This window comes from Pseudophryne corroboree, chromosome 6 (assembly GCF_028390025.1).
Source record: "Pseudophryne corroboree isolate aPseCor3 chromosome 6, aPseCor3.hap2, whole genome shotgun sequence".
Classification (NCBI taxonomy): domain Eukaryota; kingdom Metazoa; phylum Chordata; class Amphibia; order Anura; family Myobatrachidae; genus Pseudophryne; species Pseudophryne corroboree.
Genome location: NC_086449.1, coordinates 572,482,666 through 572,494,668, shown reverse-complemented (window position 1 = coordinate 572,494,668; position 12,003 = coordinate 572,482,666). Strand labels below are relative to the sequence as shown.

Genomic DNA, 12,003 nt, shown 5'->3' with positions numbered 1-12,003 from the left:
TATAGGATCAGCCTACAAAAATGTCTGCCTCTACCATGCTCAAAAGGCAGATGTTCTGTAACTTTACTTCATAGTTTGTTTCCTAAGTTTATTACTCTTCATTGTGAAATGTACATTTTGTAGATAAAGTCAGAAACTGGATAATGTTAGCATCATCCAGAATTTATTACATATACTATTTTTTTGCAACGCCTTTCAACAATGTGAGTTGAAGAACAACGTTAGCTTATTCAGTGTTTGCTCTCAATCATTAGATCATCAGAGACGAAGCAGGGAGACTCAGCTGCATTAATGAGACGTGATGCTCAGTAATAATATATGTGAATTGCAGTCCATGACCACCTGCATGCGTCATGGAGACGGGAGGAAGCCCTTAAATGTTTAATAAATGTGTTCTTTGTCTTCATTTTGTATGGGATGCTATTAATAACTAAACTGGTAGGATCATATCGTTTCCGTTACTATAGCATCTACTAGTGTAGCATGGCTACCCGTGTCAGGGACACATGACAGTCTAGGAGGATCATTATCACTTCTCAGAATCCTGGGACACTGATGGGGCAGAATAATACAAGGAACTTTTCTTCCTTTATTTTCCCATACAGCATCATGTGCGGTTTGTTTAATATTTAAACAAGGAGTTTTCCAAAGTCTGTTCAATAGTTTTGATGCATCGGGAACTATTACCCAACACTCCTCATGTGAAACTAGGTTGAATGGCTTTGCCTCTATCCTGAACAGCTGTCTGCTTCCCCTGCAGATAGACCATCACTGATGTGAGCTTCAACCACTTGGATAATTACTTTCCTCATAGACTTTATTTCATCCTCTCATTTGATCCCATAAAGAATTGTCTGTTTTATTTAATACTTCTACAATCAGAGGTATAGGGCCATTTGGCTTACAAACTATTCTTGCTGAAATGTGTTCATTGAACTATTAGCCATTTTTAATCAAGGTGGCAGATATACTTCTGTGTGTGAGACAATACGGGGAGGATGAGTGGTTTGCTGTAGAGCTGAGAGATAAAGACATACAATGCCTTTCCAAGCACTCAGCACGTTCAAAGAGAAAATCCTCAATCCAGGAAAAGACGAGGTGAAGAATAGCATTGGGGACTCTCTGGGGAACCTGCAAAGGTAAAATCATTTTATACATATATAGATATATGTATGTGTATATATATTAATTTTGTGTTTATTTAAAAAAAAAATTTTTTTTTATATGTTACAGTTAATTTGACATAACCAAAACATTTTTCGCTTTTCTGGTATTTGGACTTAAACTGATTCTAAGTTATCTCTAATAATATACAACTTCAATGGCTTACATTTTGTATGTGTAGTTTTTAAAAAAAATACCATTTATATGAGGAATTATATAGTTAATTTAGTTGCTGTTTAAAAACAATATAAAACGTGAAATTATTGTATTTATAAATAAACATTCTGTCATATACATAGATGTGAACTGCAGCTGTATTGAACAAAAAATGGTACTCACCATTATAGTTTAGTATAAAAAGTAATAAAATAAAACAAATACCTATGAATTTAATAGTCTTTTAAGAAGTAACACATTATAAAGCAGAGCAATTGATACAGTATTTATATTATTTTATGTGCAGTGTACTAATAATGTGAAAAAAATAACCCACATCAAGGCATGTCCTTTTACGCAGGATCTTTAGTTTACAATTATTTTATCCTGCATTACATTTTGCTATTCTTTATATTTTTATAACTCATTTGTTTTATCTCTTTGTTAATTGCTTCATTATTTAAAAACTTAAAATAAGTTTATATAGTATTCTGTTGGGACTTACACTAAAAAGTAATAAATGACTACATGTTCTTTATGTAATAATGAAATAAATACTACCATATTAGACAATGTTTCAGCAGGCATTATATTTATGCTCTATTTAATGTTTTGTGGTTCTAAAAGGTTGGCACACAGGGGGAAGTGTCTGCTACTATCCCTTACTCAGGTCAGTCTTTACTCACACACATAGAATATAGAATGAAGGTATTCTAACCACAGAAAACTTATTTAATAAACATTTATAAATATATCTAACTGTAAACATATTTGTATATACCATTTGTTAATGAAAGGTTTAAAGTAGTAAAGTTGTTTCTTCTACATAAGGAAAACTGCTAATTTGCAGAACTAAACAATTCATTAGTCATAGAAGTACAGTATGAAGATTTTTACAGCCCTAGATAAGTCTTGAGTTCTTAACGTGTGATCAAAATATAAAATATCATTCACACATAATATAGTCCCCAGATAAATAAAACTGGAAATCAATGATCTCTAAAAAGCATGTGTTTACACTACTTGAATTTAAGCTAAAATGCAAATAATCATATCTGTAACATTTAATACCAGTGCTAATAAATTATTAAAACATCATGAAATTCAAACAGCTTGCAGCAGGCAACCAATAGTTTTCATTAAGTCCATACTACTAAATTTGTCACTCCCTGCTTAACATTTCAGCCCTTACATCAATGTATATTATGCAGTGTACCAGGGACGTACGGTAACCTCACTCCACCGCACGTCACTGCAGTGTACACAGCACTGAGAGTACTGTCAGACATCATTGAATGTGTACAGCGAATCAACCCGTTTTATAAGAATCCATTATGGTGATCCTGGTTGCAGAGGTTATGCGTAGAGTTGCAAGTAATTGCAATATGTGCCAGCATAGAGTAGTAAAAAGGCATTCAGCGCACTTCACTGGACCAGTTTTAAGTAGATATCAGGTGTGCAGCCTCTACTGAGAACACAAAAGTACAATTATTGTGTAGAGTGCAAATTCTCTCATCCGTTTGTCTCTAAACCATGGGATGGTCACTTTGGTTTCATATCCAGTTTTTTAGATACCTGTGCTGCAGTCGTGTATCTATCATGGGTGCAAGGTGTGTAGTTTACAGAGGCTCAGAGGGGCCGTACACTGCATACCTGCACCAGGTCTGGCCACTGTGCCTCCCATGCGGTGCACCAGCTCTCTATGCTTCTTCTGAGGCACCATCTTTTAGCAATATAGTCAGAGAGTTGGCACCGCACAGGAGCTAGCAAAGACTCTGCCACTGGGCCAGAGTCTCTGTTATCTTCCATCCATGCGCCATCTTTTCAATTATATCACTGGAAGGATGATAATATGGGAGAAGCATTGGGAGCCAGCACACTGCGTGAGAGAAACATACAAATAGGAATGGGGGGCGCTTTATGGTGGTGGTGGGGGGGTCTTTGCCAGTGAGCACCCGAGTTCTTAATACACCCCTGTACCCATTTACATTTGTCAGTGACACAAGTCCCCTGCACTCCTCCTGCATTAGTACTGGAGGAGGTAATGGAGAAGCTTCTTCTACCCTTTGACATTTGGATTGATGCGTCTTCCTGCACTGCAAGCCACTGCGCAATAAATGGAGGAGGAAGCGCTGGTGATAAGTGATGTTACGGTGCACTCCCTCCTACAGTCAGTGTTACATGAGCAATCAGGACATTTGCTGAGAAGAAAATGTCACCCACATAAACATAGATTGAAAAGGAATTATAGCTGAACAATTAGTCAATATGAAAATTCAGGGGTCTAGGAAGTAGTTCCCATAAACATAATCTTCAACAATTGTGACTGTTTTCACATGTCGGGGACAGTTGGCAATGATGCAGACAAACTGAGAAGTGAATTGCTCCTTATAAAGGAACAAGCACATAGTCAGAAGTCTGTAATAACATGCAATAGTGAGAAATACAGTATAAACAAAAGTTATAATAATAACCTCTCTATGCCTGAACCATTTAATTACAGAGTGTGCTGAAGTGTGTTTGACAATAAAGAAACCTGGGTGGATAGATATAATATGCATAAAAGAAAAAGATAAAATAACAAATATGTTCTATTTTAATTAGGAAAATTGATGGAACAAATGCTGATGAGGACAACCTAGAACTGAATGAAGATGGACAGCCAATCCAGGCCCCCACTCACACGCCCCCCAGATTTGACTGCTATTGCTGTGGACTTCCCAAGCGTTACATTATTGCCATTATGAGTGGGCTGGGTTTTTGTATTTCCTTTGGAATTAGGTGTAATCTTGGCGTTGCCATCGTAGAAATGGTGAACAACAACACTGTATATGTCAATGGGAAGCCTGAGATTCAGGTGAGTCACAGTTGCAGGATCTGCTGAACGTTGTACTGCATTTTATAACATTAGGACTTTTACTAAACAGAATTAGGAGAGCTGTAGTTATTGTTATAAACTGTATTTGTTCTAAAGCTCAGGAACTGAACCCAGAGAAACAGGACACATGTTGCACCCTTGTTAGTTCAAGATTGTTTTAACGCAAAATTAGGGACGAGATGGAAACTTATCCAGATACAAATAATCTTTTTAAAAGATATAATCTGATTTTGAATGGTCCAAGGAAAAAAAGAAAGAAAATGAACTACCTGGGGTTTATAAGACTATCTTCTATGAGTCTTAATATACAGAGAACTCCCCTAAGCTTTTCGTATGATTCAGATATTTATACTCCCCCCCCCCCCCCCCCCCCTTTCCCCCCCACCCCCACAAAAAAAGTCTCTTTTTCAGAGCCTGTATATCAAAGCAACTTGGCTAGGGGGGATCCCACATCATTCAGTAGACCCCGCCTCCATTGGGGCTGCCTACGGATGTTTCTCTGGGCTGGTTTTCCATCCCAATATGCCCCTGCCTGCGCCTCTTCTGGTAGACTCTAGCACAGTGCTAGTCTACTAGTGCTTACACACACCTCTGCTGGCTAAAGAGGAGAGGCCCCTGATGGAAACTGCCCTGTCCTCTCATGGGAGCCAATTTACAGCCTCCTCTACTCCACTCCGCTCCACATTTTATCTTGGTCATATTGATGCCAAATATTTTGACCCTTGACCCGGCACTAATCTTGGAATCTCTCTAGAGATCCAGGTCCAATATGGTGAGATCTTTCTCTCCCTACTCTCAAATTCTCAGCAAAAATGTGGTGTGTGTGTGTATATATATATATATATATATATATATACACACACACACACACCACATTTATATATATATATATATAAATCATGACTTATGTCCCAATCTACACCATCAACTTTCAGCCACTGAACCGTTCTAATTAAGTATTGCTCCCCTTGGATTGAAGCTAGAATAAGATGAACACCTCTCAGATGAGGATCCTTACTATCCTTTGATGCCCTGAAATATAGGATCCCTGACTTTAACACTAAATTTTACTTTATCCAAATTCTATTTTGTCAGGGCTTTCCCAAAACAGAGACTTGTATTACTGTATCTTCATTTGAAAGGCTTTGTATCTCTTCCCCTACAAAAATGTACTGTAAGATCTCTAGGGGTATATTTACTAAATTGCAGGTTTTTAGAAGTGAAGACATTGCCCATAGCAACCAATCAGATTCTACGTATTTATCTAGCACCTTCTAGAAGAGAATAGCTAGAATCTGATTGGTTGCTCTGTTAAACATCTCCACTTCTAAAAATTTGAACTTTAGTAAATATACCCTTATACCTCTTTTCCACTGACATGAAAATCCTGGACTTTTGCAAGTGAACGCACATCACACTGGGATTTTTGTCAGTGGAAACAGCTCCCTCAATAACAAAAACAATCCTTCCCAGGTAGCTACCATGGTTGAACCTGGGTGAGCTGCAGTGTAAACTGGTATCCCAGGTCATCCTACCCAGGTCAGTTTACAGCACGGGAAGAGACAAATTTCCTGGTGTTTGGAAATGATTTCCTCTCCATGCGCCAGGAGAAGAGACCGCACCCATGTGCAAGTTATTTCCGGGTTGGAGCCGCAGTGGGATTGGAGTCAGTCCTGAGTCTGACCCAAGCTGGAACTGTGTTCCAGATCTCGGATTGGAGCCAAGACTTTGGGGGAAAAGGGGTATGAGTTTCTACATTAATTTGCTATACTCCAGACTAGGATCACACACTAGCCATAAAAGGAAATGTGAAAGGTATATTGGACCACCCCCAGGCTAGGCTTGTTGTAAAACAATTAGGGATAAGCTTGCCTCTAGCTCCATATCTATCTTTATCAAGGAAATTTCATACTGAGTATACTTCAAATGGTACGATACCCCTGATAGACATGTAAAGGTTTATTATTCTACCACTTCCATTTGCTGGTGAAACCCGTTATTCATATTACATCGCACACTAGCGCCCGTTATTCACATTACACCGCACAGTAGCACCTGTTATTCACAATACACCACACAGTAGCACCCGTTATTCATATTACACCGCACACTAGCGCCCGTTATTCACATTACACTGCACAGTAGCACCTGTTATTCACATTACACCACACAGTAGCACCCGTTATTCATATCACACCACACAGTAGCGCCCGTCAATCACATTACAATGAACAGTAGTAATATATATATATATATATATATATATATATATATATATACATATACATACTGCGTGTATAACATACAGCCCGGCACTCCGTTTAAGCAACAATGCGCCCCGATGCCCTCAGTAGTGGAATCAATAGAGAAAAATAGACACTGTGGCACTCTGAGTCGTTCAAATGTCAAAAAGTATATTGGAATCAATCACATCATGGTGTCCAACATTTCGGGGTGCTTAACTACTTTGTCAAGGTGTTAGGAGAAGTCCTTCTCACACCTTGACAAAGGAGTTAAGCACCCCAAAAACGTTGTACAGTACAGCGGACAGCGCTGTAGCTGGTGGCAGCCAATCAGTGTACATGCGGATGGTGCGCCCACAGAGCAACTGCGCTGTGTGCTCAGCACCATCCGCCCACACGTAGTTACGGCCCTGTTTAATTGCATAAATGTGTAAAGTGGAATTACCATGGGTACAACAATTGCAACCACAAGACACAATGGGACTGAGGCAGAGTTGGCTGCAACTGCATCCCAAATGTCAAAGGCAATTTGCGTTCATTACAAAGCTTCCATTGTTATATGCAAAGCTGCAATTACCTTAAGATGCATTCCAGTTTTTAATAATAGCACATGTCTATAAACCAGACATGCATCACACAAACTTACATCCATTGCTTTTAACAATCCATTAATAGGCACTGTTAAAACGCCTCTAATGTAAAAACTAATCTGGTGAAAAAGCATAATATATGTCAGAGCCATGAAGAATTCACCAATCAGCATTTGCAAAAGGCCAATCACAAGGGGTTTGTTAGGGTGCTGCTGCCATCGTTATCATCATCATTATCTCATATCTGCCCCTGACCACACACAAATAAATTGGCTTTCTCAATTATGTGAACTCCCACTTAAAGAAGTTAGCTTACACTATAACACCTCTGTCATGCCCATGCAGGTGTAAATTGCAGAATAGTGCACATCTGTGTGAGGTACATATGTACAGCAAATCATGTAACTACACAAACAGGCTTAATACTCGCTCTGCAGCAGCCTCTTAGTGTATGTCTCTAGTATGGAAAATGTTACAGACTCCTCATGTTTACACTGCCTTTAACTAATGGGAAATGTGTCTTTACAGAAAGCTCAGTTCAGCTGGGATCCAGAAACAGTTGGCTTGATCCATGGATCTTTTTTCTGGGGATATATTGTGACCCAGATCCCTGGAGGGTTTATTGCAAACAAGCTTTCTGCCAATAGGTAATTAAACCATCTACAACTTTATTATTAACCCCTCACATTTTCATAGTATTTTTATAAAATAGCCAGTTTTGATGACCGTGCACAGTATTATGTAAACCTATCAAAGGAGTCTCCGTTATTAACAGGGGTGCCACTGGGGTCAGTGACACCTGGTGCACTGACAAGCTCCATCCTGCGCTGTATGACCGAAAAGTGGGCATGGCCTCATGGGAAGGGGTGTGATCTCACAGCCAGACCCCTTTATCATCACTCCAGCATTCCCGGAGATACTGGGCTGCCCCCAGAGACTCATCTAAGTGCCCTGAGTCCCTGAAGAAAGAGAGCTATATAAATACAATTATTATTATTATCTGGCTGCACTACCAGCTCCTACGCTCTGACAGTAGCCGAGTGCTGCATGTAATGTCACAGTGTAGCACTCGGCTCCGGTCACTGAGGAGGAGCCGGCATTTTGGGGTCACCCCTCTGATCCAACTAGTGACACCACTGGTTATTAACATACAGCAGCACCTTTCTTCCATAGAGTGCAATGTGCACATTGGTATTGGCTCCCCCAGAGATTTAATGTGTGTAATACAAGTTTACAAACAGGTGGTTCGTAAACTGGTATTATTAACAAAGATAATATACAGAACTGTGCAAAAGTTTTAGGCAGGTGTGGAAAAATGCTGCAAAGTAAGAAAGAATGCTTTCAAAAATAGTTTTTTTTTATAATCTGTTTTTATTGAAAACCAAAAATATGTTTAGTTTTTTTTTTATCAATTTGCAAAATGAATGAACAGAAGAGAAGTCTAAACCCAATATTTGGAGTGACCACTGTTTGCATTCAAAACATCATCAATTCTTCTAGGTACACTTGCACACAGTTTCTAAAGGAAATCATCAGGGAGATTGTTCTTCTGTGGATGTAGGCTTGCTCAAATCCTTCTGTCTCTTCATGTAATCCCAGTCAGACTTCACTTCTAGGACTCCTTGTTGTTCTTTATGCTGAAGATAATTCTTAATGACATTTGCTGTATGTTTGGGGTTTTTGTCTACTGCAGATTAAATTGGCAACCAATCAGACACCATCTTGGTGGTATTGCATGTCCGATAAATACCTACCTGTATTTCTCAGCATTGAAGCACAAAGAAATGGGCAATGTTAAGGACCGTAGACGCAGTGGTTGGCCAAGGAAACTTAGGGGGTAATTCAGAGTTGATCGCAGCTGCAAATTTGTTAGCAGTTGGGCAAAACCATGTGTACTGCAGGTGTGGCAGATATAACATTTGAGTGGGTTATTTTGTTTCTGTGCAGGGTAAATAGTGGCTGCTTTATTTTTACACTGCAATGTAGATTTCAGTTTGAACACACCCCACCCAAATCTAACTCTCTCTGCACATGTTATATCTGCCCCCCCCCCCCCCCCCCTGCAGTGCACATGGTTTTGCCCAACTGTTAACAAATTTGCTGCTGCGATCAACTCTGAATTAGGCCCTTAGTGCATCAGATGCTTGCTTCCCCTTGAAATCGGAAGATGTCTAGCAGTGCTATCAGTTCAGAACTGGCAGAAACCAGTGGGACCCAGATACACCCATATACTGTTCAGAGAAGTCTGGCCGGAAGTGGTCTTCATGGAAGAATTGCGGCCAAAAAGCCATACCTTCGATGTGGAAACTAGACCAAGCGTCTCAACTATGCATGAAAACATAGAAACTTAGATGCAGAAAAATGGCAGCAGGTGCTCTGGACTAATGACTAAAAATTTGAAATATTTGGCTGTAACAGAAGGCCGTTTGTTCGCCGAAGGGCTGGAGAGCAGTACAATAATGAGTGTCTGCAGGCAACAGTGAAGCACGTGGAGGTTCCTTACAAGTTTGGGGCTGCAGTTCAGCAAATGGAGTTGGAGATTTGGTCAGGATTAATGGTGTCCTCAATGCTGAGATAATACAGACAGGTACTTATCCATCATACAGTACCATCAGAGAGGTGTCTACTTGGCTCCAAATTTATCCTGCAGCAGGACAACGACCCCAAACATACAGCTAATGTCATTAAGTACTATCTTCAGCGTAAAGAAGAACAAGGAGACCAGGTAGTAATGATATGGGGCCTAATTCAGACCTGATCGTAAACGCACATCTACGATCAATTTCTTTGACATGCGGGGGTACGCCTAGCACAGGGCAAGTCCATCCCACATTCTGGATTCAGCCCCTCCGCAGACATGCAAGAGAATCGCGCGGCGGTTTAGAGTAGCCCTCTGCCTGTGCAGCCTAGCTGCAAAGGCAGTCGGCTACCCGCCATGTTAAAGGTCGCAACGGCTGTATTTGACGGCACGCAGCCACCGCATCCCGCCCCACAAACTGTCCGGACACGCCTGCTTTGTCCGGACTGCGCCCCTAAAATGGAGCATTGACGCCCACAAAATGTGACGTCGACGCCCCGTTCCCTCCCCCCTCCAGGTCTAAAACTGCTTTTGAAGATAATGCAGTTTAGGACCTTGCACATGCGTGTACCGGCGATTTATGCACATCGTCAGGGTCTGAATCGACCCCATGGCCCACACAGAACCCTGATTTTAACATCATCAAATCTGTCTGGAATTACATGAAAAGACAGAAGGATTTGAGCAAGACTACATCTAAAGAAGATCTGTGGTTAGTTCTCCAAGATGTTTGAAACAACCTCCCTGCCGAGTTCCTTCAAAAACTGTGTGCAAGTGTACCTAGAATAATAACTGATGCTGTTTTAAAGGCAAAGGGTGGTCACACAAAATACTGATTTAATTTAGATTTCTCTTTTGTACATTAACTTTGCATTTTGTTAATTGATAAAAATAAACTATTAACACTTCTATTTTTGAATGCATTCTTACTTATATATTTTCCCACACCTGCCTACAACTTTTGCATAGACCTGTATGCACCTGCGTATTTATAATGGGTGCAGTGTGTGCGGTGCACACAGACCCCTGAGCCCAGGGGGGGCCCACACTGCACCCACTATTATAATACTTACCCCTCCAGAGTCCTGAGCCGACATAGGCAGCGCTGTTAAAACACTGTGAAAATGGCGCAGTGGCCATTTTCACAAAGTTCTGTGCATGTACAGTGTAGAACTCACTGTGAAAATGGCCACCTGTCCATTTTCACGGAGATCTGCGCATGCGCAGTAGAGTCTGAGCCCTCTAGTACCCAGACTCTCAGCGGTGCTGGCAGAGAGGAGGTGGCCCAAACGGGGGAGGCTGCACATGGGCCTCCTCCTCTCTTAAAGCGCCCCTGACTGTATGTATAAGACAAATTAGCAACACAACAACTACATGTGCATCAGAAGTGGAATATTGTATTGTAGTACAGAAGCACAATCTATAGAAATAAATTAAGTATAAATTAGCTAGTAATGGGCTACAAACAACATAGTAAAGAAGCAAAGTCAGGTCAGATGACTAAGGAGAGAAACGATAAACCACCAAGTTTCAAGGCAAGAGAAAATAATCAATAACAACAACCTGGGGTAGTGCAATGATGGACGGAGTAATCATAAACTAAGGTCAGAATGATAACAGGCAGAATAGTTAAAATTAGTCTAGTCAATTAGGAGCAGAAATAGACCAAGAACAATAACAGACTGGTCTGAGTGTTACATAGCTCCCAACATGACGCAATCATAAATGAAGAGAAAAGTCCAGAAGCAGAGCATTGTGTCCCTCCTGGAGAGGGTCATGTTGGGAGGTATGGTGTTATAACTGGCAAAACACATATCAGTGCCGTAGATTAGCAGACGAAGTTGAGATAAGATTTGGGTACAGCAATTTTGGAGAAATCATTGCTCAGATGTTTCTGCTGTTTTGCTTCAGGCTGTAAAGGGGGATGCAGTCAATTTGCCAGTGGTTGGGATCCCGGCGTTCAGGATACCGACGCCGAAATCCCGACAGCTGACAATGCAGCCAGCCGGAATCCCGGTGCACCAGGGCTCTTCCCACTCGTGGGTGTCCACGACACCCATAGAGTGGGACAACATCCTGTGGCGAGCACAGCGAGCCACCGAGCCCACAGTGTGGCGAGTGCAGCGAGCCCACAGTGTGGCGAGTGCAGCGAGCCTGCAAGGAGACTCTTAAGTACTCACCCCGCTGCCGGAATTCTGGCCGGCGGGATGCCGCGGTCGGGATATGGACAGCGAGCATCCCGTCCGCCAATAGTACATACCGAACCCTGTAAAGGGTATTTTTATACACACTTATTGGAAATTATTGCATAATGGTATGTTTTTTCTAAATTAGAATGTAATGAAATACATACAGATGTGTCCTCATACACTTAGCCTTTGTACACCGTGCAGC

The 12,003-nt window shown here is 41.0% G+C and overlaps 1 protein-coding gene across 1 annotated transcript in view; it reads left to right on the top strand.

Annotated features, from left to right (window-relative positions):
• The first annotated feature begins 453 nt into the window (after positions 1-453).
• Positions 454-12,003, top strand: part of SLC17A8 (solute carrier family 17 member 8) — an 83,226-nt gene continuing 71,676 nt past the window's right edge. The window contains exons 1-3 of the mRNA XM_063927834.1: positions 454-1,139; positions 3,925-4,177; positions 7,560-7,678. Of these exons, the coding sequence (XP_063783904.1) occupies positions 1,039-1,139; positions 3,925-4,177; positions 7,560-7,678 (473 nt within the window). The 5' untranslated portion in view covers positions 454-1,038. The remainder of the gene's footprint in view (positions 1,140-3,924; positions 4,178-7,559; positions 7,679-12,003) is intronic.